The 24021-nt window shown below is 48.7% G+C and overlaps 1 protein-coding gene, 2 long non-coding RNA genes and 1 pseudogene across 4 annotated transcripts; all 4 read right to left on the minus strand.

Annotated features, from left to right (window-relative positions):
- Positions 1-1480: 1480 nt before the first annotated feature.
- LOC308591505 (mRNA turnover protein 4 homolog) lies at positions 1481-7762 on the minus strand (annotated as a pseudogene). Its single transcript, XR_014013334.1, has 7 exons — positions 7706-7762; positions 7306-7457; positions 5925-6006; positions 5734-5801; positions 4298-4449; positions 2574-2650; positions 1481-1741 (listed from the first exon to the last, which is right to left on the minus strand). The product of XR_014013334.1 is annotated as an mRNA turnover protein 4 homolog (transcript).
- Positions 7763-13454: 5692 nt separating this feature from the next.
- LOC308592022 (uncharacterized protein) lies at positions 13455-15030 on the minus strand. The gene is made up of 5 exons (XM_081203286.1): positions 14905-15030; positions 14596-14758; positions 14123-14264; positions 13926-14044; positions 13455-13812 (listed from the first exon to the last, which is right to left on the minus strand). The coding sequence occupies exons 2-5, from the start codon at positions 14665-14667 to the stop codon at positions 13642-13644; spliced, it is 504 nt and encodes a 167-aa protein (XP_081059412.1). The 5' UTR covers positions 14668-14758; positions 14905-15030; the 3' UTR covers positions 13455-13641.
- A 795-nt stretch (positions 15031-15825) lies between these two features.
- Positions 15826-16729, minus strand: LOC308592514. The gene is made up of 3 exons (XR_014010537.1): positions 16604-16729; positions 16294-16456; positions 15826-15962 (listed from the first exon to the last, which is right to left on the minus strand). It is a non-coding gene; the product is annotated as an uncharacterized lncRNA (long non-coding RNA).
- A 94-nt stretch (positions 16730-16823) lies between these two features.
- Positions 16824-18432, minus strand: LOC308592574. Its single transcript, XR_014010562.1, has 4 exons — positions 18307-18432; positions 17998-18160; positions 17328-17666; positions 16824-17214 (listed from the first exon to the last, which is right to left on the minus strand). It is a non-coding gene; the product is annotated as an uncharacterized lncRNA (long non-coding RNA).
- Positions 18433-24021: the final 5589 nt, after the last annotated feature.

The following is a 24021-nucleotide window of genomic DNA, read 5'->3' on the forward strand; positions in this document are numbered from 1 at the left end:
GAGTCTAGTCCTCATGGATGTGAATAAGCTTCTGCACATTACGTAAAAAGCTGCCATGTATCAACTCAAGCCTACTGAGTCCATCTATCTCAGTACAGTTGGCACTGAGTAGCAGCAGCTCACAAGTTTTTCTGGCTGGGAGTCTTTTCCCAGCCCTACTTGGTGATTCCTTCGGGGACTGAACACCTGCGCCTTCTGATGACACCCAACTCTATCTGTTGATGGATTGCTATCCTGACTCGGCCCCAGACACACTGATCAGATGTTTGGAAGCTGTGGCTGGATGGTTACGTGGGAGCCGGTTGAAGTTAAATCCTTCGAAGACAGTGGTCCTGTGGCTGGGACGGGATGATATGGGATGGGGGGGGCAACTCCCATCTCTTGCGGGGGCGCAATTAGTGCCAGCACCGTCCGTTAAGAGTTTGGGTGTAATCTTCGACACCTCTCTTTCCATGGAAGCGCAGATTGCAGCTACAACAAAGACGGCATTTTTCCATCTCCGCCAAGCTAAGCAGTTGGCTCCTTACCTCTCTCGCCCTGACCTAGCCACTGTGATCCACGCGACGGTCACCTCCAGACTGGATTATTTTAACTTGCTCTACATGGGGCTGCCCTTGAGACTGACCCAGAAACTCCAGTGGGTGCAGAATGCCAAGGCGAGACTGCTTACGGGGTCCTCGCTGCGAGATCACATTCACCCGGTGCTATACCAGCTGCACTGGCTCCCGGTGGAGTACAGGATCAGCTTTAAGGTGCTGGTTTTAACCTTCAAAGCCCTATACGGCCTAGGACCCTCGTACCTACGGGACCGCCTCTCCTGGTATGTCCCACAGAGGAACTTACGGTCTTCAAATAAAAACATCTTGAAGGTCCCAGGCCACAGAGAGGTTAGGCTGGCCTCAACCAGAGCCAGGGCTTTTTCGGCTGTGGCCCCGATCTGGTGGAACGCTCTGTCACAAGAGACTAGGGCCCTGCGGGACTTGACATCTTTCCGCAGGGCCTGCAAGACGGAGCTGTTCTGCCAGGCCTTTGGTCAGGGCACAGCCTGACTCCCTCTTCCCTTTCATAAGAACTTGCATGAAAGTTGCCTCCCAATTTTTCTCACAGGCCCATATAAGTTCAGCACAAACAGTTGGGCCTGGTGAGCATTTAAGGTCCCCAACCCTAATCTGCAGGTTGCCATCTGATTGGATTTTATTCTGATCCTGATCTGATTTGAGGATGTATTTTAATTGTCTGATTTTATGTTAATGTGTTATACATTTGATGTTAGCCGCTCTGAGCTCGGCTTCGGCTGGGGAGGGCAGGATATAAATAAATTTTATTATTATTATTTTTATTATTTTTATTATTATTATTACTATTATTATTATTATTATTATTCTGCGTGCCAAGGAGTTACTCTGCTAAGCTATGGGCACAGCTTGAATTTATCCAAATTGGGGGTTTTAAATGGTGTGTAAAGGAAACAGACCAAAACTTTAAAAGTTCTTCATACAGGTTTATATCTATATATAAAAATATGATAAATAAAGTCCTTAGGTGAGCAGTTTAGTCCTATAGGAACAATCCTGCTCCTGCCTAGTTGTCATCCTCATCACCGTTATCCTTTTCCTCCTCCTCTTCCATCCCTTCTGTGACGTCCTCTCCCTCTTCGGCCAGCAGCTCAAAGTCTCCCGTCTCGGCATTCCACACTCCTGATCGTCACCTTGCACTCTGCCATCGTGTACCCAAAGAGTTTCTGAAACAAAAGAGAAAAGTGATCGCCGTGCCCAATGTCCTCAGCCACAGCTGTTTATGCCAAGAAACAAAACACACAAAACTGCCTTCTCTTTGTACCTAAATCTGTATCTTAATCGCCTGGCACAAGAGCTACATTGGTGTAGTTGAGGGGTGAGGGTGGGCCTCTTCTCTGGGCAGTTTCCCAGGTGTCAGTTTCTGGGAATCTATGCAAACAATGAGGTCTAGCAACTTGAAACAAGTATGATGTGGTTTTGAAGTGAGCCAGTCTTCCTCTCCATGAGAAAAGGACAGAAGTGGGAGGAGACTAGACAGCGGAAGAGGTAGCAGTATTTATTATATTTATAGCCCAACTTTTTCTCCAAGGAGCTCCCTCTGCCCTTGTGTAATCTCCACAACAACCTTGTGAGGGAGGGTTAGGCTGAGAGAAGACAGTAATTGGCCCATGGTCACCTCCGTTATGCTTCATGGCCAAGTGGGGATTCGAACCCTGATCTCCCAGTTCCTGGTCCAACGCTCTAACCCAGTGTTTCTCAAACCTGGGTCCCTGGCTGTTGTTGGACTATAACTCCCATCATCCCCAACTATCAGGGATGATGGGAATTGTAGCCCAACTGCAGAAGTTTGAGGAAACACTGCTCTAACCACTACACCGTGCTGTCTCTCGCAGTAAAACACCAAAGTCCACGGGGATGAGATTCATTGACTCCAAGCTTCAACGCATCGACCTGTAAGGAAGACGCCTTGCACAGCAGCAATCAAAGACACACACCCCAGGCCTTGGAGGTCCCTCGGTTGAGGGATCCACCCTGCATTCTTTGCCACTTGCTCACCAGGATACGTGCTTGTTCCGGTGTCAGGATGCTCCCCTCTTTGCAGACCTCGTAATCCGAGATTAAGGTCACCACTCCTGCAAACAAGAGAGGAAGATTAGGAGGGGAAGTGGCCAGAGGGAATTGGCTTATAGAAGTCAGTTGGCCCATAACCTGGCCATGCTGGCTGGAGCTCAGGAAGCATTGCTGGTACAAATCAGGGTTCCAGAAATGGGTGGAAGGCTGGCAGAGGATGTGGAGGAAAGGATTTTATTTTTTTGCTTCCTTGCAGAGAAGGTGTTCAGAGCTTTCGGCAGCCGCCTAGCTGTCAACCTTCCCTTTTTTGGTGGAAAATACCCTTATTCCAGCGCCGTTTCCCGCTGCTATCCCGGATTGTTAGGTATCCCGCAGACTGTCCCCGGGACAGGTGAGGCTGCTGATCCCTTATTTTTGAGGCTCCCCGGGACAGGTGAGGCTGCTGATCCCTTATTTTCGCGGCTGCTGATCCCTTATTTTCAAATCTGAAAGTTGACAGCTATGCAACTGACAAAGTTCCTATCAGCACAAGCTGTCTGGGAAGAGGCCACCTTCCTCCCAGCTTGAAAGACAGGAGGAAGGCATGAGTGTCTGCTGAAGAGGGGGCAGAATTGACCCTCTGCATATGATCAGGAGACCCCCACACACCAGGACTTTCGGTTGGATCTATGACGAACCAATATATCGTCTGCTAGCAGACATAACTCTGCGGTGAAGAGAGGAAGTTAGAAGATAAATCTGACCACCTAACTCCCTTGTGGGCAGGGGGGGGGAGTCGAAGGGCACAGCCTCAGATGTCCTGAAGAAGACATTCATCACTGTACTGGGGGAAAGACATCTCTTTGGGGAGGTGATAAGCTTCTAGAGCAGGGTTTCCCAAACTGTTATTGGACTACAACTCCCATCATCCCTAGCTAACCAGGACCAGTGGTCAGGGATGATGGGAATTGTAGCCCCAAAACAGTTGGAGACCCAAGTTTGGGAAACCCTGTTCTAGAGCAAGAGAATATTATTGGCTCGGGCACTGAATAACTGCTCTGAAAATAGATTTTAAAGTTCATAACTTTCATCTTAATTATTATTATTAGGACTGCAAAGGAAGAAATAAATTGGATTCTCTATTTGTCAATGAAACAACACAGAAGGAAAAGGCTGTGGGCAGTTAAAAGCAGTAACAGGTAACAGGCCTTTTTAAAAAAAGCTTCAATTTATTGCCTAGAAAGATTAAAAAAAACCAGACGGGAGCTCGGAATTGCTTATAATTTACTTTCTTACGTTGTTGTGTAAATCCTCGTTTCCCTGTGCTGAGCTGATGGAAAACGAACGTGGGAATTTTTCACTGTCACGATGTAGGGAAGTGAGGACAGCCAAATAAATCATGCTAACGCGAAAGGAGACTCACATACATAGTGTTTTTCTCTTGGGTCCACGTTAATGCACGGCTAAGCTATTTCCAATAGTGTGCGCATAAGAATGTAAAAAGAGCTTGCTGGATCAGAGTAGCACCCCATCCAGTCTAGGCTCTGATTCTCACAGTGGCCAACCAGGAGCCCATTAGGGGAAACCAGCAAGCAGGATTCGAACACATGTGAACCCTCTGTTCCTCCATGAATGTGTCTCATCCTTTTTTAAAGCCATCCAAGTTGGTGGCCATCACTGCCTCCTGTGGAAAGGAGTTCCACAGGTTAACTCCGGGACACATCGCCCACCTTTTTTCAGCGCCGTCGGGAGTCCCAGCTGCCGCAGCTGTGGCTCCATAGAGTGGGGAAACTGTTCTAAGGGCCCCATATCCAGATTGACGGTGAAGGTTGCTTTGTTCCCGGCTCGGGCGAAGTCGTTCTCTTTAAACTGAGAGAACCACCTGGGGAAGGGAAGGAAGCGACAAATCTATTAAGCTTAGCTGTTTGCAAAACCTTGGAATGGATTTAATATTTATACACTGCTTTTCTAAGGAAAGAACACTCAAAGTGGCTTACAATACAAGAACAACAACAACAACCGGCAATCAAAATGGAAAACATAAGAGCCAAAATGGAAAACATAAGAGCCAGTGTGGTGTAGTGGTTTAGAGTGGTAAATTCGTAATCTGGGGAACTGGGTTCGCGTCTCCGCTCCTCCACATGCAGCTGCTGGGTGACCTTGGGCCAGTCACACTTCTCTGAAGTCTCTCAGCCCCACTCACCTCCCAGAGCGTTTGTTGTGGGGGAGGAAGGGAAAGGAGAATGTTAGCCGCTTTGAGACTCCTTTGGGTACTGATAAAGCGGGATATCAAATCCAAACTCTTCTTCAATTACATACAGTCATACCTCATGTTGCGTCCGCTTCAGGTTGCAGACTGCCGAAACCCGGAAGTATCAGAACGGGTTACTTCCGGGTTTCGGCATTCGCGCATGCGCGCCGAATTGCAACCCGCGCACGCGCAGACGGGGTTGCAAAAGTGCATCCCGCACGGATCACGTTCACAACCCGAGAGTCCACTGTATTCCATATTACAGTATCAAGAATTATGACATATTCCAGCTTCCTGTTGGCCCCGCAGAGGACCTAAGGTCCATGAATAACCATAGTTTAGAGGTCCCGGGCCCTAAGGAAGTCAGACTATCCTCCACCAGGGCCAGGGCCTTCTCAGTGATGGCTCCGACCTGGTGGAATGCTCTGTCCCATGAGACTAGGGCCCTTCAGGATTTAACCTCCTTCCATTGGGCCTGTAAGACAGAGCTATTCCACCTTGCTTTTAATTTGAATTCAGCCTGATCTTTTATTTCCCTTCTCTTCCCTCGCCCTCCCCTTTTATGAAGATTACCTGCTCTGAGACCCCACAGCTAATTCTCCCCTGGCCTCCTCGCTGGCCCAAGTAGGACCAATTCAGCCAGCTAGCCCTGGGGATTATAGATGGATTTCCCCTAAATTGATTTCTGAACTTTGAATTTTATTGTTATTCATGTTTTTATACTGTATTTTATGCTGCTTTTACAATTAAGTGTTTTAAATTTGTTGTTAGCCGTCCTGAGCCCGGTTTTTGAACCGGGAAAGGCGGAGTATTCTATCTATCTATCTTATCTATCTATCCTGAGTCTTCCAATGTTCACAAGCAAGATGTTATCCCCTAATGTTATAGAGACAGAAGCGACTCGGAAAGGCTTACTCTGCAACTTCCTCTTTGGTGCGATTGGTGAAGAGAAGTCCAACCTCTCCCCGCAGATGCTTACTGACCTGAAAAACGAAAGGAGAATGGAGATAATAGGGAAATATTCACTGCGTGCCCCTAATTCGTCACACGCAGAATCTAAGTTGCAGAAGTCATTGGTGAAAGTGTTTACACGCCAGACACCCCACCTGGTGTAAATTATCTTTGTATTCGTCGGCTGGGCTCCGTCCTAAGGCCACCATCATCACTTTGTTTTTCCCGAAGAATATCCTGCAAAAAGGAAATCAATCGGTCAAATCTACTGCAGGAGGAGACCCCAATATCAAACATTTCACACCAACATGCTCTTACTCAACGAACACTTAGCTAACTCGTTTTGGGAGTATATTTAAGTCAGCAATGCAGACAATAATCCATGGATTAAGTAGATTTAAGGAGCAGATCACTGTGGGATGTGGGAGTCTCTTCTGCAAGTGCCAATGATCTCAATAGCCTGCTCTGAGTAACTCAGGGCCTTTACTGTGGCTGCCCTTGTTTTGCAAAACAGCATCCTGGTCAAGATATAGTTGGCACTCTCTAGCAGGAATTTCCAGAAATGATTGAATACATTTTTGTTGCGACAAGCTTTCCAAGCTGGATGACTGGATGTCTCTACCATGGGTGACTATTCTGTATTGCATTACCATATTTTTCGCTCTATAGGATGCACTTTTTCCCCTCCAAAAATTAAGGGGAAATGTGTGTGTATCCTATGGAGTGAATGCAGGCTCCTTGGCTTCAGCGAAAGCAACGCGAAGCCTCCGAAGCACAGAGGGAGCGCTCCCTCCACGCTCCAGAGGCTTTGCGTTGCCTTCGCTGAAGCCTGGAGAGCGAGAGGGGTTGGTGTGCACCGACCCCTCTTGCTCTCCAGGCTTCAGGGATAGCCGCCTCAAGCCTCCGGAGCACAGCGCGAGGTCCCGCTGCGCTTCAGAGGCTTTGGGTTCCTTTTGCTGAAGCCGGGAGAGCAAGACTCTCAGCCGAGAGGGAGAGCTGCGCAGCGCCCCTTCAGCCAAGTGGGAGGAGAAATGGAAGGGGCTCCATTTCTCCTGCCGCTTCGCTGAAGGGGCGCTGAGCAGAGAGGGGGAGAATTTTTTCCCTTGTTCTCCCCCTCTAAAACAAGGAGCGTCCTATGGTCGGGTGTATCTTATAGAGCGAAAAATACGGTACTTTTGCTTTAAATGTCTCACTAGTGTTGTGGTTAAACTGCTTTTATTCTACATTGTTGATGGTTGTGTAGAAAGTGACTAAGAAATGGATTATGGTAACAATAACAATGATAATAATAACAACAACGAACCCCCCCCCCCACCTCAGAATCATGTCCTTTCCAGGACACTCCATTCCTCCATTATGACAGTTCCCCCACTCTTTTAAACAATTATCTTATGGCTGCTGAGCATGCACAGCCCTCCATTGTTCAGGGGGAGGTTTTCCCTGAAAGGTGTTTTTTCTTTCTTTCTAAGTCAATCCAAACGGTTTTGCAAGCAGGTCAGAGAAAGAGTCACGGGCAACCCGACTTCTTCTTTTTACCTGCTGTGCTTCCAGGCATTCCGAATATCCTTCAGTTTGTTGTTTCTCATGTTGGCGATGGAAAAAATAAAGAGATACTTGTAGGTGTCCACGCATTTCCGCAGCTGGAGGTGAAGAAGTTTAGAAGTCAGAATGTAAGAAGAATATATTCTCTAAACAGAAACAGCCTTCAAGATTCAGAATGAAGGAAGTGACCTTTAACGTTTCTGTTTTTGGGGTGAGGTGGTTATGTTATCATTATATTGCTTCTGCCATTTTATATTATTGCCTCATTTTACTTTTTTTGTTTTCTGTTCTAAGACAGGGGGGGAAAAGTAAAAATTCCTTCAAGACTCTGCATTTACGTGACTCTAAATTGTGACATAATCCCAAGCCCTTTCTCCAAAGCAATTTTTCACACGGGAACAGAGTCATAGTTTGCATAGTTTGCAGACTGTGTATCTGAAGAAGTGTGCATGCACACGAAAGCTCATACCAAGAACTAACTTAGTTGGTCTTTAAGGTGCTACTGGAAGGAATTTTTTTATTTTGTTATATTTGACTTATTGCTTTACCCTGCAGGATTGTCGAAGTCATGGTAAATCAGGCTATTATTATTTTATATTTATTTATACATTGAATTCTTCCCTGACAGGGACTTAAGGAGGATTGCAGATAGAAATAAGAACAGCTAAAAACATAGGGGGGTAGGAAACAATAATTAAAGAACAATTAAGCATTAACAGGATTAAAACTATAATACAAACATGCACATTTTGGGTATGGAATGGCAGGACAGAATTTCAAACAAAGATGTGCTCTCCCAAACCCCCATTGCTAGCATGTTCACATTCCTGTCTCAGCAACATCCACGCTTGCTTGGCCATGTCCACAGAATGGAAGATGGCAGGATACTTTGGGGAGCCAGCTTCCAGCACCAGACCCATTGGCAGACCAACTCTGCATCACAAAGATGTCTGCAAACATGACATAAGGCTGGCAACATCAACTCCGCTGTGCGGGAATCCTTTGCAAAGGACCCGCAGTGCCTGAAGACAGGCACTCAGGCTGTGCATCCATAGCAGTGACCACGGGAGGAATGACTGCTGGGAGGAGCGCAGAGAGATGAAATGCCTGGTGCATTTGCAGCAGCACAAGCAGGTGCCTTCATCTACCCCACCTGAAACAAAATACGATTCTCCTGTATCAATCTCTACAGCCACAGCAGGCGCTGTAACTCTCCAGTGGCTCCAACCCCAAAAGCACACTCCTCCACTATCTCCTAAGATAGATGGATCCAAACAACAACGCTATAGATCCGTGGTTCCCAAAGTGGGGCACATGCCCCACAGGGGGGCAATTCGAGAATGAGCTACTAACAGTTAATGGCCTTTTAGGCTTCCTCCACGGCTCCCTTGGCCAATAAAGTGAGATGAGCGCCACAACCCCAGTGTCAGTCACGACTGGACCTAATGGTCAGGGGTCCCTTTAGCTTTACCACTTGAATAGGAGCTCACTTTCTGAATGACCGGAAGCTGTATGCCGGTTCCTTTGGCCAGTAAAGCAAGATGAGCGCCGCAACCCCAGAGTCAGCCATGACTGGACCTAATGGTCAGGGGTCCCTTTACATTTACCTTTACCCCTGACCGTTAGGTCCAGTCGCGGATGACTCTGGGGTTGCATGCTCATCTCACTCTATAGGCCAAGGGAGCCAGCGTTTGTCCGCAGACAGCTTCTGGGTCATGTGGCCAGCATGACTAAGCCACTTCTGGAGAACCAGAGCAGCGCATGGAAACGCTGTTTACCTTCCCACCGGAGTGGTACCTATTTATCTACTTGTACTTGATGTGCTTTCGAACTGCTAGGTTGGCAGGAGCAGGGACCGAACAACGGGAGCTCAACCTTAAAAGGGAACAGGCATGACTGTTGTGTGTCACATGCCTGTTTACTTCCAGCACAGTCTAGGAACTTCCGTTTGTATATAGCTTTTGTATTGCCGCTGTTTTGCTGGACACGAAGGAAAGCAGACATGTTTTTTCCTTTGTTCCTGCTGCTGAATAAAATGCTGTAATATACTGCTTACACATGGCTCTGTCTGCCTCTTCTGCTGTGAGAGGGGGCAGTGCGCACCAACGCCTCTCGCTCTCTAGGCTTCAGCGAAAGCCTGCATTCGCCCCATAAGATGCACACACGTTTCCCCTTCATTTTTGGAGGGGGAAAAGTGCGTCCTATAGGGCGAAAAATACGGTACCTTCTTCTCCAACAGATGTAAGACTTTCTCTTATAGTGACTATGTGCTAATTAAAGAAGGGAATGAAATCAGTGTTAGAACAGCAAAGGCTATGGGAATATGGATTTCAGACCATGCTCCACTATTTGTGGAGCTGGGACTGGAAGAGCATGGAAAAAAGCAGGAGATGGCAGTACAATAACTTAATAATGGCAAAAGAGATTGACAGGGAATATATTAGAAAACAAATTGGTTGGTATTTTAAAGAGAACAATGGTTCGGGGGAGATCCCAGTAGTATTGGACGCTTTCAAAGCTGTTATAAGAGTGTTGTGACGTGGGGTTTGTGATTTCAGCTCTCTTGACATAATATGCTGGAGACAGTTCTCTAGTAACACTTATTTATTAAAGCAACAAGACTAAGGTCTGGGGAGAGGAAAGCTACATCTATAGGGACAGGGGACTAGCAAGAAAGGATACATTTTGGAGGGAACAATATCAGGCAATCACAGTCCTGCCTTTTGGAGGGAACCAATAAGACAGAGGATCCAAATACAGCAGCTTAAATGAACCAATAGTAGCTGTACCCTCTGGAACCAAAAGGCAGTTACTTTACCCTAATGCAAATACAGACAATAATAATACAGATATAAAATTCTTTGACTCAATACACAACAAAGAGGACATTGGATACTGAAAGAGATTGCGATTAAGAAGGATTGGTACTCGGGGAGACAGGAAAAAATTAAAGAGATTGAAATCTTGCAACAGCTTAAATTTCTAAGGAGGAGACAGGAGCAGTTAAGAAAGTTAAAACAGGAATTGGATGAGCTGGATATAGTTGGAAGAGAGATAATATGATCCAAAATGATTTTCAGAGAACCTCAATAGGATCATATAAGAGAAAAGAAAAGAAGGGATAAACAGAGGGTGAAGGCCATTAAGACCAGAAGGAAAATACTTACACAAAGCTCTAGAGAAATAAGGAAAGAATTTGCAGAATTCTATCAATATTTATATAAAGAAAAAAAATAAAAATATAAGTAGGGAAAGTTTAGGGTTTAAAATCGAAGAAAGTGATAGATTAAGACTGAAGGAGGAGATTTCTCTGGAAGAAATAGAGAATGTAGTTAAATCATTTAAAAGTAAGAAATCCCCAGGATTAGATGGAATTACGGCAGACTTTTATAAAGAAACAATTGATATCCTGGGCTCAAAACTGAAAAAAGTATTTAATAATATCTTAGAAGGGGGGAAAGCCCCAGATACTTGGAAACTAGTGGAAATAGTAGTGATTGAAAAACCACAAAAGGACCCTACAGCGGTGGGGTCATACAGACCAATTAGCCTACTAAATCAAGACTATAAGATATTTACAAAGATCCTGGCAAGGCGACTGGAAAAGCTACTACCTAAAATAATTAAGGAAGATCAATATGGATTTGTTAAGGGAAGATACATAGGCCATCCTATAAGAAATGTGTTTTAATAAATACATTTAATAAATATATATTTTATTTTTTATTGTTTTTATTGTTTTAATAAATACATTTATTAACAAGCAGGGTAAAAAAATGGATGTGTATAAGGCCTCCGACACAATTAGACATAAATTCTTATGGAATATTATGCAGGAAGTAGGATTAGGAGAGAACTCTGTTGAAACAATCCGGGAATTGTATAGAGAAGGGAAAGCTGTGGTCAGAGTGAACGAGGGGGTTTCAGATCAATTCAATATACAAAGAGGAGTTAAACAAGGATGTTCATTCTCACCACTACTATTTGCATTGGCTATGGAGTACTTGGTAGACAGAATACGAAACTCAGTAAGGATATAAGGAAGGAAAGGAAGAAATTAAGTTAAACATGTATGCAGCTGCTATCCTATTATTATTTACAAACCCCTTAGAGGGTGTAAGAGAACTTATGATAATCCTGAAGGACTTTAAAGAGGAGTCGGGGAGTAAATTTGGAGAAGTCTGAAATTTTATTTTGGGATGTAAAGAAAGAGGAGGAGAAGGAAATTGCAAAAATGACAAAGATGGATATAAATAGGGAAAAAATTGAATACTTGGGGTAAATATTATTAAAAATAGTGCTAGGATTCCAGATGTAAATTACAAAGAGGCGTGGAGAAAGATCAAGAAGGATATAAAACCATGGAATAATAAGAATTTATTTATTCTTGGTAGGGTTAGAGCAGTTAAAATGTTTTTGGTACCGAAATTATTATATTTATTTCAAGTAATTACACTACCCATTAGGAAAATATGGTTCAAAACATGGAATAAGGTATTTTAAAATTGGATTTTTGGAAGTAAGAGAGTTAGAACCCCAGACATAGTAAATTATTCATCTAAAAAAGAGATGGGATGGGGTATACTGAACTTAGAATTTTACTATGAAATGTTCCAGTTGAAAAATCTAATAGATATTGGATATAAGGAAGGGATTAAATGGATAAGACTGGAGAATGAAATAAATGAAGGAATAGGAAGAGAAGGGCTATTTAATAGAGATATTAACACGGCTTTTAAGAAGAAAATAGGACCAAGGAAAACTGTGTTAGGAATCTGGAAGAACTGGAATACAAAATGGATGCCAACATACTCAAGGTGGATGCTGTTAAAATATATGCAGGAGGGTCAAAGGGAGCCTAGTTGGTGGAAGAAATTAGAAGATCAGGGGTTTTATAAATTAAAAGGTATGTTTGATGAAGAGGGGAATTTAATTACAAAAAAAAAGTTTTTAAAGTGAGATGCAGGGTACCTTTTACAAAGATTGCCCCCCCCCTTTTGCAGTTTCCTTTTAAGGAAGCTTACTCGGGAGTAAATTTCCCTGGCACAGAAGTAGGAAGGAAGGGGAAAAAACCTGAAAGAGACAGAATGAAAGGGGGGGGGCATTTTCTAAGAAAAGAGGCCAGGAAGTCTTATAGAGACTGATATCTGGACTGGACTCGACAATTTTGCTGACCATGGAAGCCTCCACATTTAATAACAATTTTCTTAGAAAGAACACCATACTTTCATAGGCATATACTTAATGAAGTACATACAAGGAGGAAGACTCTTTTGAGCCTCTCTCAAGTAACAAACTTCATTCTCATTTTTGTCTTGTTTAAGATTGATAAGGCCCAACATGGCTTTCTTAGATTTAAAATTTTGAAGCAAGCTTGCATTTTTATTTTTTTAGATGGCACATTTAAGATAAGCAGTTGCTGGATGTTACCTAAGTACAATTTAAACACAGGAAAAACGTTTCTTAAACACAAATTGAAGGGGACTGTCAGAGTCCAGGCGGGAAGTAAGCACCAATTGGGCTTCTTTCCCATCAGGAGTCTACGGGTTCATTTCTTTTGATTGAGGTGCACCCATTTTCTCAAGTGGAAGGGGTTGGACTGGGCAATCTTCCGAAGGGTCCGAGATAAGGGAAACCTGGACAAAACTCTGAGGGGGAAAACCTGGGGATACCTGGACAAAACTCCAAGGGGAACTTCCCTTACTTAATCTCTATTCTACAACCCACAGCAACCACCCTGCCTCTTACAATCTAACTCAGAGTCTCTACTGAACGCTTGCACACTTGCAATGCCAGATTGAGACACTGGAATATGAAAGATGGAAAAGAATTCAGCGCCCTTGCGTTCTCTGTTCACAGGTCATTTCTAACAAAGATCGCCATGGCAGAGGTGCGGCTGCGCTGGGAGTTATGGTTTTGGGAATTATAGTTTTCAGTGCAGAAGAAATTGCACGACCTTTCTGGGCAAAACTCCGAAGGAATAGGTCGGCATAAAGAATTAAGTGGAAGAAATCACACACAACCTTGTGCCTGGGCATACTCCGAAGGGACAGAAAGGAGGAGAAGGCAATTTTTTCAAGAGTTAGAGTGAGGAAAGAAGTAAGGATTTGAGAAGCCAGTCTCACACTTTATTCGCTGGCCAAGAGAAGAAGCTTGCCAGTCTGCTCCCAGAAGAAGGAGGATTCCCCATCCCTGAATCCATGTTTCTCAGGACCCTTGGCTGAGGTTCTTGTCCTGACGTTGCCAGGCCCCTCTCAACTAACATGTGTCCTGGCCACCCAATGGCATGAGGTTGCCTCCCCTACACCAAGCAGAGAATCTTATTCTCTCCTACCTTTGCAGACGCCTTACCTCCACTTTTCTCCCGCCAAACTGCTTGATGAATTCCTGCAGTAAGTGGGAGATATCCGATGGGTTGAAGCTGCTCTCGACAACCAGGTCTCTGGCCAGGAAGCACACGGCCTCCAAGAGCTGCTCCGCAAGGAGAAAGGCGCCAAAGACCTGAAGCGAGAGAGGAAGGTCAGAGATGCCCACAGGGCAGGGCTGGGGAGCAGAAAGCCCAGGTGCTGCCTCTGCAGAACCCAGAACATGTGGCTTGAGAGACAGCGACTTACCCCGGCAAGAGTGTGACAATTATTCACGAACGATTCAGGAACCGGTCCTCCGGTGGATTTGAGGGCCTTCTGAGCTCTGATGATGAGTCTTTGGTCCCCCGAAGTTCGTACCAGTGTCTCTGCAAAGGAAAGCCAAAGGGTTAGTTCGGGTCTTGCTCACCCCCACCCCATGCTGGGATGCATTCTTCCAGTCTTACCTTCGTTGTGCCGCAGGATGGGCAGAAGATGGCAGAGAGCCTTTGCTGCCCTCTGCCTGCTCTCCGGGTCTTGATCCAGCGCGCAAAGACTGGTAATCGCCACCAGTTGGCCAAGGGAGGATGCAGGAAGCGCTTCCGATGGCTGAGAAGAAACCCAGAGAAGGGACTGATAAGAGAAGCAACCCGCCACCATTTTTCCTATAACATTTTAATTAAATCTTCCAAACATTCCAAAACATGTAGCATCCTATGCAGAAAAAAACCATTTCTTTTTGACTTCCCACCCCTCTTTTCCTGATGTTTGCTTTTTACTTCTTTTCTCAGCCGTCTTACTCACTATGGCCCAGCTCTGTTCTCCAAATTGGATAAGTGCTGGGATGCCTGATCGTCCCTTGGGCACTTGGCAGGGTGGGCCTAGAAGCAGCAGCCTTGACAGCCCTGCATGGTTGCAATGCTTCCCTTCAGTAACTCACAGATTCCTGGATCTTCTGCAGGAGGGCGGAAAGATCTCGGAGCGCCTTCCTTCGGATCTTCCCACTCTTCATCCTTGTGACCTCATCCGCAAGTCTGTCCTTCAGCTGGTCCTCATTGACGCTTTTAGGAGGAAGATCAGCCGGAGAAGCTGTGGTTGGGATGCTGAGGGGAGAGAGGAGCAGCACTTTTGTAAAAAGGGTTTATTGACTCCCATCCTTCAAAGACCCCAAGCACCACCACCATAGAAATGGACCGGGGGCTTTTGAAAGCCATTGATTATGGGGGTGGGGGAGTTAGCACAGGATTACCTTGGAGGACGATCCTCCCCATCTTCCAGGCTGATTTCTGATATTTGATATTCCTCAAAATCAATTCCCTGTCCATGAGAAAAGAGAAAAGAGAAACAGAAACATCAGAATGTGAAGAATGGATCAGACCCAAAATGTAGGCCTAGTATTTTGTCTCTCTCTTGCTTGGATCTCAAGATGATCAAACAGTCTCTGGATCTGTCCTTCCTTCCTAAGCTCCAGGGCACCAGTTCCCCTATCCATTGTGGGCCAAGAGAAGAAGCTTGCCAGTCTGCTCCCAGAAGAAGGAGGATTCCCCATCCCTGAATCCATGTTTCTCAGGAGCCTTGGCTGAGGTTCTTGTCTTGACGTTGCCAGGCCCCTCTCAACTAACATGTGTCCTGGCCACCCAATGGCATGAGGTTGCCTCCCCTACACCAAGCAGAGAATCTTATTCTCTCCTACCTTTGCAGACGCCTTACCTCCACTTTTCTCCCGCCAAACTGCTTGATGAATTCCTGCAGTAAGTGGGAGATATCCAATGGGTTGAAGCTGCTCTCGACAACCAGGTCTCTGGCCAGGAAGCACACGGCCTCCAAGAGCTGCTCCGCAAGTAGAAAGGCGCCAAAGACCTGAAGCGAGAGAGGAAGGTCAGAGATGCCCACAGGGCAGGGCTGGGGAGCAGAAAGCCCAGGTGCTGCCTCTGCAGAACCCAGAACATGTGGCTTGAGAGACAGCGACTTACCCCGGCAAGAGTGTGACAATTATTCACGAACGATTCAGGAACCGGTCCTCCGGTGGATTTGAGGGCCTTCTGAGCTCTGATGATGAGTCTTTGGTCCCCCGAAGTTTGTACCAGTGTCTCTGCAAAGGAAAGCCAAAGGGTTAGTTCGGGTCTTGCTCACCCCCACCCCATGCTGGGATGCATTCTTCCAGTCTTCGTTGTGCCGCAGGATGGGCAGAAGATGGCAGAGAGCCTTTGCTGCCCTCTGCCTGCTCTCCGGGTCTTGATCCAGCGCGCAAAGACTGGTAATCGCCACCAGTTGGCCAAGGGAGGATGCAGGAAGCGCTTCCGATGGCTGAGAAGAAACCCAGAGAAGGGACTGATAAGAGAAGCAACCCGCCACCATTTTTCCTATAACATTTTAATTAAATCTTCCAAACATTCCAAAACATGTAGCATCCTATGCAGAAAAAAACCATTTCTTTTTGACTTCCCACCCCTCTTTTCCTGATGTTTGCTTTTTACTTCTTTTCTCAGCCGTCTTACTCACTATGGCCCAGCTCTGTTCTCCAAATTGGATAAGTGCTGGGATGCCTGATCGTCCCTTGGGCACTTGGCAGGGTGGGCCTAGAAGCAGCAGCCTTGACAGCCCTGCATGGTTGCAATGCTTCCCTTCAGTAACTCACAGATTCCTGGATCTTCTGCAGGAGGGTGGAAAGATCTCGGAGCGCCTTCCTTCGGATCTTCCCACTCTTCATCCTTGTGACCACATCCGCAAGTCTGTCCTTCAGCTGGTCCTCATTGACGCTTTTAGGAGGAAGATCAGCCGGAGAAGCTGTGGTTGGGATGCTGAGGGGAGAGAGGAGCAGCACTTTTGTAAAAAGGGTTTATTGACTCCCATCCTTCAAAGACCCCAAGCACCACCACCATAGAAATGGACCGGGGGCTTTTGAAAGCCATTTGATTATGGGGGTGGGGGAGTTAGCACAGGATTACCTTGGAGGACGATCCTCCCCATCTTCCAGGCTGATTTCTGATATTTGATCTTCCTCAAAATCAATTCCCTGTCCATGAGAAAAGAGAAAAGAGAAACAGAAACATCAGAATGTGAAGAATGGATCAGACCCAAAATGTAGGCCTAGTATTTTGTCTCTCTCTTGCTTAGATCTCAAGATGATCAAACAGTCTCTGGATCTGTCCTTCCTTCCTAAGCTCCAGGGCGCCAGTTCCCCTATCCATTGTGGGCCAAGAGAAGAAGCTTGCCAGTCTGCTCCCAGAAGAAGGAGGATTCCCCATCCCTGAATCCATGTTTCTCAGGACCCTTGGCTGAGGTTCTTGTCCTGACGTTGCCAGGCCCCTCTCAACTAACATGTGTCCTGGCCACCCAATGGCATGAGGTTGCCTCCCCTACACCAAGCAGAGAATCTTATTCTCTCCTACCTTTGCAGACGCCTTACCTCCACTTTTCTGCCGCCAAACTGCTTGATGAATTCCTGCAGTAAGTGGGAGATATCCAATGGGTTGAAGCTGCTCTCGACAACCAGGTCTCTGGCCAGGAAGCACACGGCCTCCAAGAGCTGCTCCGCAAGGAGAAAGGCGCCAAAGACCTGAAGCGAGAGAGGAAGGTCAGAGATGCCCACAGGGCAGGGCTGGGGAGCAGAAAGCCCAGGTGCTGCCTCTGCAGAACCCAGAACATGTGGCTTGAGAGACAGCGACTTACCCCGGCAAGAGTGTGACAATTATTCACGAACGATTCAGGAACCGGTCCTCCGGTGGATTTGAGGGCCTTCTGAGCTCTGATGATGAGTCTTTGGTCCCCCGAAGTTTGTACCAGTGTCTCTGCAAAGGAAAGCCAAAGGGTTAGTTCGGGTCTTGCTCACCCCCACCCCATGCTGGGATGCATTCTTCCAGTCTTACCTTCGTTGTGCCGCAGGATGGACAGAAGATGGCAGAGAGCCTTTGCTGCCCTCTGCCTGCTCTCCGGGTCTTGATCCAGCGCGCAAAGACTGGTAATCACCACCAGTTGGCCAAGGGAGGATGCAGGAAGCGCTTCCGATGGCTGAGAAGAAACCCAGAGAAGGGACTGATAAGAGAAGCAACCCGCCACCATTTTTCCTATAACATTTTAATTAAATCTTCCAAACATTCCAAAACATGTAGCATCCTATGCAGAAAAAAACCATTTCTTTTTGACTTCCCACCCCTCTTTTCCTGATGTTTGCTTTTTACTTCTTTTCTCAGCCGTCTTACTCACTATGGCCCAGCTCTGTTCTCCAAATTGGGTAAGTGCTGGGATGCCTGATCGTCCCTTGGGCACTTGGCAGGGTGGGCCTAGAAGCAGCAGCCCTGACAGCCCTGCATGGTTGCAATGCTTCCCTTCAGTAACTCACAGATTCCTGGATCTTCTGCAGGAGGGTGGAAAGATCTCGGAGCGCCTTCCTTCGGATCTTCCCACTCTTCATCCTTGTGACCACATCCGCAAGTCTGTCCTTCAGCTGGTCCTCATTGACGCTTTTAGGAGGAAGATCAGCCGGAGAAGCTGTGGTTGGGATGCTGAGGGGAGAGAGGAGCAGCACTTTTGTAAAAAGGGTTTATTGACTCCCATCCTTCAAAGACCCCAAGCACCACCACCATAGAAATGGACCGGGGGCTTTTGAAAGCCATTGATTATGGGGGTGGGGGAGTTAGCACAGGATTACCTTGGAGGACGATCCTCCCCATCTTCCAGGCTGATTTCTGATATTTGATCTTCCTCAAAATCAATTCCCTGTCCATGAGAAAAGAGAAAAGAGAAACAGAAACATCAGAATGTGAAGAATGGATCAGACCCAAAATGTAGGCCTAGTATTTTGTCTCTCTCTTGCTTAGATCTCAAGATGATCAAACAGTCTCTGGATCTGTCCTTCCTTCCTAAGCTCCAGGGCGCCAGTTCCCCTATCCATTGTGGGCCAAGAGAAGAAGCTTGCCAGTCTGCTCCCAGAAGAAGGAGGATTCCCCATCCCTGAATCCATGTTTCTCAGGACCCTTGGCTGAGGTTCTTGTCCTGACGTTGCCAGGCCCCTCTCAACTAACATGTGTCCTGGCCACCCAATGGCATGAGGTTGCCTCCCCTACACCAAGCAGAGAATCTTATTCTCTCCTACCTTTGCAGACGCCTTACCTCCACTTTTCTCCCGCCAAACTGCTTGATGAATTCCTGCAGTAAGTGGGAGATATCCGATGGGTTGAAGCTGCTCTCGACAACCAGGTCTCTGGCCAGGAAGCACACGGCCTCCAAGAGCTGCTCCGCAAGGAGAAAGGCGCCAAAGACCTGAAGCGAGAGAGGAAGGTCAGAGATGCCCACAGGGCAGGGCTGGGGAGCAGAAAGCCCAGGTGCTGCCTCTGCAGAACCCAGAACATGTGGCTTGAGAGACAGCGACTTACCCCGGCAAGAGTGTGACAATTATTCACGAACGATTCAGGAACCGGTCCTCCGGTGGATTTGAGGGCCTTCTGAGCTCTGATGATGAGTCTTTGGTCCCCCGAAGTTTGTACCAGTGTCTCTGCAAAGGAAAGCCAAAGGGTTAGTTCGGGTCTTGCTCACCCCCACCCCATGCTGGGATGCATTCTTCCAGTCTTACCTTCGTTGTGCCGCAGGATGGGCAGAAGATGGCAGAGAGCCTTTGCTGCCCTCTGCCTGCTCTCCGGGTCTTGATCCAGCGCGTAAAGACTGGTAATCGCCACTAGTTGGCCAAGGGAGGATGCAGGAAGCGCTTCCGATGGCTGAGAAGAAACCCAGAGAAGGGACTGATAAGAGAAGCAACCCGCCACCATTTTTCCTATAACATTTTAATTAAATCTTCCAAACATTCCAAAACATGTAGCATCCTATGCAGAAAAAAACCATTTCTTTTTGACTTCCCACCCCTTTTTGACTTCCCACCAGCACGAAGGCACTGGCTCCCGGTGGAGTACAGGGTCAGGTTTAAGGTGCTGGTTTTGACCTTTAAAGCCCTTCACAGCCTAGGACCCTTGTACCTACGGGACTGCGTCTCCTGGTATGCACCCTGGAGGACCTTAAGGTCCATATATAGCAACACCCTAGAGGTCTCGGACCCTAAGGCCGTAAGCCAGAGTCAGGGCCTTCTCAACACTGGCTCCGGCCTGGTGGAACGCTCTGTCTCTTGAGACCAGGGCCCTCAGGGATCACGTGTCGTTTCTCCGGTGGCCCCTCCCCTTCCAAATACTCCGGTTTACGCAAGAGAGCATCTGCTCTTATGTTTTCCTCTCCGGGCACGTATCGGATTTCAAAGAAAAACTTGGAGAACTCCTGTGCCCATCGAATCTGTCTCTGGTTGAGTACTCGTGCGGTCCTCCAGTACTCCAAGTTCTTATGATCTGTGCACACCTGGATCTGTTGTTGCGCCCCTACCAGCAGATGGCGCCAGCGACAAAAGGCCGCGTAGATCGCCAGCAGTTCGCGGTCATACACGGTATAGTTTTGCTCCGACTTGCTCAGTTTTCTCGAGAAAAAGGCGCACGGTTTCCATTCCTTCTCGCTCCTCCCTGGCTGCAAAAGGGCCGCCACGATGGCTCTGTCGGATGCGTCGGTCTCTAGCGTCATGGGTTTCTCCAGATTTACGTGCAGGAGTTGCTCTTCCGATGCGAACGCCTTCTTCAGTTTTTCAAAGGATTGCTGGGCCTCTTCTGTCCACACAAACTTCTTTTTGCTACTGAGACAATCCGTGATGGGCGCTGTCAAGTGGGCAAAGTTCTTGATGAACTTCCTGTAGAAGTTGCTGAACCCTAGGAACCTCTGCACGTCCTTCCGTGTTTTGGGAGCCTTCCACTCCAGCACTGCCTGCACCTTGCTTGGGTCCATCGCTAGGCCCTTGTCAGACAACTTGTACCCCAGAAACTCGACTTCTCTGGTGTGAAACTGATATTTTCCCAGCTTGACCCACAACTGGTGCTTCTGCAGCCGTTGTAGCACTTCCCTGACGTCTCTAACATGTTGCTCCTTGTTGTCCGAATAAATTAAGACGTCGTCCAAGAAGGCTATGCAGTTCTTGTACAGCAGAGACCCCAACACGTGGTGCATGAAAGCTTGAAAACAGGCGGAGCCTGACTGTAATCCAAAAGGCATAACTAAGTACCCAAAGGCCCCTAGGGGTGTGAACATTGTGGTCTTCCATTCATCCCCCTCCCTCATCCTGATCAAATTGTATGCGCCCCTCAGGTCCAGCTTGGTAAAAATTTTCCCTTTCCTCACTCGCGTTAAAATGTCGTCAATCCTGGGCATTGGGAAGGTCACGGGTTCTGACACCAAATTGATGGCCCTATAGTCCACAATGAGCCTGGGTTTATTAGTGTCCTTTTTGTCCACAAAGAACACCGGACTGCCCCCCACCGCTCTTGATTCTCTTATGAAGCCTCTTTTCAGGTTCTTGTCAATAAATTCCCGCAACTCCTTCATCTCCCTGTCCGACATGGCATACATTTTACCCACTGGCAGCTGAGCCCCCGGGAGCAAGTTGATCTGGCAGTCAAAGGGCCTATGGGGTGGCAGTCTATCTGCTTCCTTCTCGCTGAAGTCCTCCCGCAGATCTGCATATTGCGGCGGCACCTCTCCCTTCCGCTCCACAGCCATCCCAGCCACTCTGGCCACGCTCATCCTTGGGGTTTCTCCTCCTAGACAGTGTTCTAGGCAGTAAGCTGAGCCAAAGGTGACTGTCCTCTGATGCCACGCCACCACTGGATCATGTTGTGCCAGCCAGCTCATCCCTAATATTATTGGGGGCCCTGCTAGTGAGGCGACGTGAAAGGTGATGGTCTCCGAGTGCCTGGACACCCTCATTCTCATTGGTGGGGTTTGGTGTGTCACTTCCCCTCCTAGAAGCTCCCTGCCATCAATGGTGGTTATTTGCAAGGGGAAATCCAAAGGTAGCAAGTGGACCTGGTGCTCTAATGCAAAGTCTTTGCTGAAGAAATTACAGGAGCTGCCTGAATCCAGCATCCCCTGAACCTTGACTGGGTGCCCGTCCGGGAGTTCTAGCACCACTTCAATGGCTATTGCCGCCTTGGGGGGGGGGTCTGGTTGGGGCACTTTTACTGGTTGCTGGCCTGGCTGCCGTGCCCCTTGAGTGGCAGCCTGTGCTGGTCCCGGGGGTAAGGTACCGTGAGTGTAGCAGAGTCCACACGAAGCGGGGCGAGGTCCGATGCAGAGAGACGGGCGGGGAACAGGAACACTGGAACAGGAGGCTGAGCAGGTAACAGGAACACCGGATGGTCGGGAACAGGAGGCCGAGCAGGGAACAGGAGTACTGGATAGTCAGGAACAGGAAGCCGAGCAGGGAACAGGAGTACCGGTTAGTCAGGAACAGGAGGCCGAGCAGGGATCAGGATCACAGGAAGGTCCGAAGCCAACAACGATGTTGCTCCCGCAACCTGGGGCCGGGATGAGTGGGCTTTTATCCTCTTCTAAGGTCAGGGGCGGTCCCGACCCCCAGGAGCCCCGCCTACTCTGGCCTTAAGGCGAGCACTCCTCCTGGGGGCAACCAGTTCCCTTCGCCTCTCTGCCCTAAGCCTCTGCAGATCAGGAGAGGCCGAAGGGTTACTGGGCCCTGGAGGAGGCTCACCTGTGGCCACTGAGTCTTCCAGCACCTCTGGGGCCAGAATGGCTTCACCTGGTGCCTGCTCTTGAGTTTCCTCACCATCTAGGCCTTGCCCCAGTTCAGCCGGCCCTGGAGGCGGGGACTCCTGTGCCGGCTGGGATTCCTCCGGATCGCTCTCAGACTCGGAATCCCAGGCCATCACACCATCCCCCCTCCCAGGCCCCCCCCCTCACTTGAGGGTCCGGACCCGGCTTGCTGGGGTACGCCGCATGAAACTCTCGGATGCAGGCAGGCGCGTGGACGTTGGCCGCTGGTTCCCAGGAACGGTCCTCTGGCCCATACCCCTTCCAGTCAATGAGATACTGCAGCCTTCCCCTGCGGTATCGGGAGTCCAGAATGCGTTCCACCTCGTACTCAGGCTCTCCCTGCACCAAAACTGGCTGCGGTCGGGGACGGTTCGGGTGGAACTCGTCGGGTGGGGCCACCAGACTCAGAAGGGACCTGTGGAATACCGGGTGAACCTTCAGGTGTGCTGGCAACCGGAGACGGAATGCCACAGGCGAGACCTGGTTCACGATAGGGAACGGGCCGGTGAACCGGGCGTCCAGCTTCCGCGAAGGTCGAGAAGGGTGGAGGTGGCGAGTGGAAAGCCACACCAGGTCCCCGACGTGAAGTTCCGGCCCCACCTGGCGGTGGCGGTCGGCCTGGACCTTGTACGCCTCCTTGGCCTGGCGCAGCTGCTCCATCAACAGCTGTTGCTGGGACTGGAGCTCCTGAAGCCACTCTGTCACCGCAGGGACCGCAGATGCCGGCAGCACATCCGGAAACAACCGTGGATGAAAACCATAACTGGCTTGGAACGGGGTCTGCTGGGTGGACGCATTCACCGCGTTGTTATAAGCGAACTCCGCCAACGCTAGGTGGTCGACCCAGTCGTCCTGCTGGTAGCTGCAGTAACACCGGAGGTACTGTTCCAGCACCGCGTTCGCCCGTTCCGTCTGGCCATCAGTCTGTGGGTGGTAAGCAGATGAGAGACAGACCTCTGTCCCGAGGGCCTGGTGCAAAGCACGCCAAAACCGGGACGTGAACTGAACGCCACGGTCGGACACTACACGCTCAGGTAGGCCATGCAGGCGGAAAACATGCTGAAGGTACAGCTGCGCAGTTTCCTTAGCTGAGGGTACGGATGGGCAGGGGGCACAGTGCACCATCTTCGTGAAGTGGTCGGAGAAAACTAGAAGGCAGGTGCAGCCACGAGACGGGGGTAACTCCACTACAAAGTCCAAAGAAACTGTGTGCCAAGGGCGTGGTGGAACCAGCAACGGCTGAAGAAGGCTGGGGGGTCGCCCCGTAGGCCCCTTGGCCCGCCTGCAGACGTCACAACCAGCGACGTAGCGAGCCACGTCGGCCTTCAAACGGGGCCACCAAAACTCACGGCTTACCAGATGGGTGGTCCGATACCGCCCAAAGTGCCCCGCCGCTGGAGCATCATGGGTCATCCGGAGAATCTCAGCCCGCAGCGGCCCTGATGGAATGTACAGGCGCCCGTGGTGCAGCAGAAGACCCTGATGCGAGACCAGCCCTGGATACTGAGGGCATGATCCTTCGGCCAGTTCCCGGAGTCGTTCCTGGGCCCAAGCGTCGACCCGCTGCTGTTCCCGCACCCGAGCCTGCAGTGGCTCAACCTCCTGGGTGGCCAGGAATGCAGCTGGTGGTAGGATCGTGGTGGGTGCTGCTTGCTGAACCGTGTCTACGTTGTCTTCGGGTTTCTGGGACAGGGCATCCGCCTTCTGGTTTTGGGAGCTAGGGATGTAGCGGATC

This window comes from Podarcis bocagei, assembly GCF_964188305.1.
Source record: "Podarcis bocagei genome assembly, chromosome: 7".
Classification (NCBI taxonomy): Eukaryota; Metazoa; Chordata; class Lepidosauria; order Squamata; family Lacertidae; genus Podarcis; species Podarcis bocagei.

Excerpts from the sequence above, each read along its gene's own strand:
- LOC308592022 (XM_081203286.1), bottom strand. The coding sequence starts at position 14,667 with ATGAAGAGTGGGAAGATCCGAAGGAAGGCGCTCCGAGATCTTTCCGCC. Across the intron at positions 14,265-14,595 it reads TGCAGAAGATCCAGGAATCT|CCATCGGAAGCGCTTCCTGC; the intron begins GTGAGTTACTGA and ends GTTTCTTCTCAG. Across the intron at positions 14,045-14,122 it reads CATCCTGCGGCACAACGAAG|AGACACTGGTACGAACTTCG; the intron begins GTAAGACTGGAA and ends TTTCCTTTGCAG.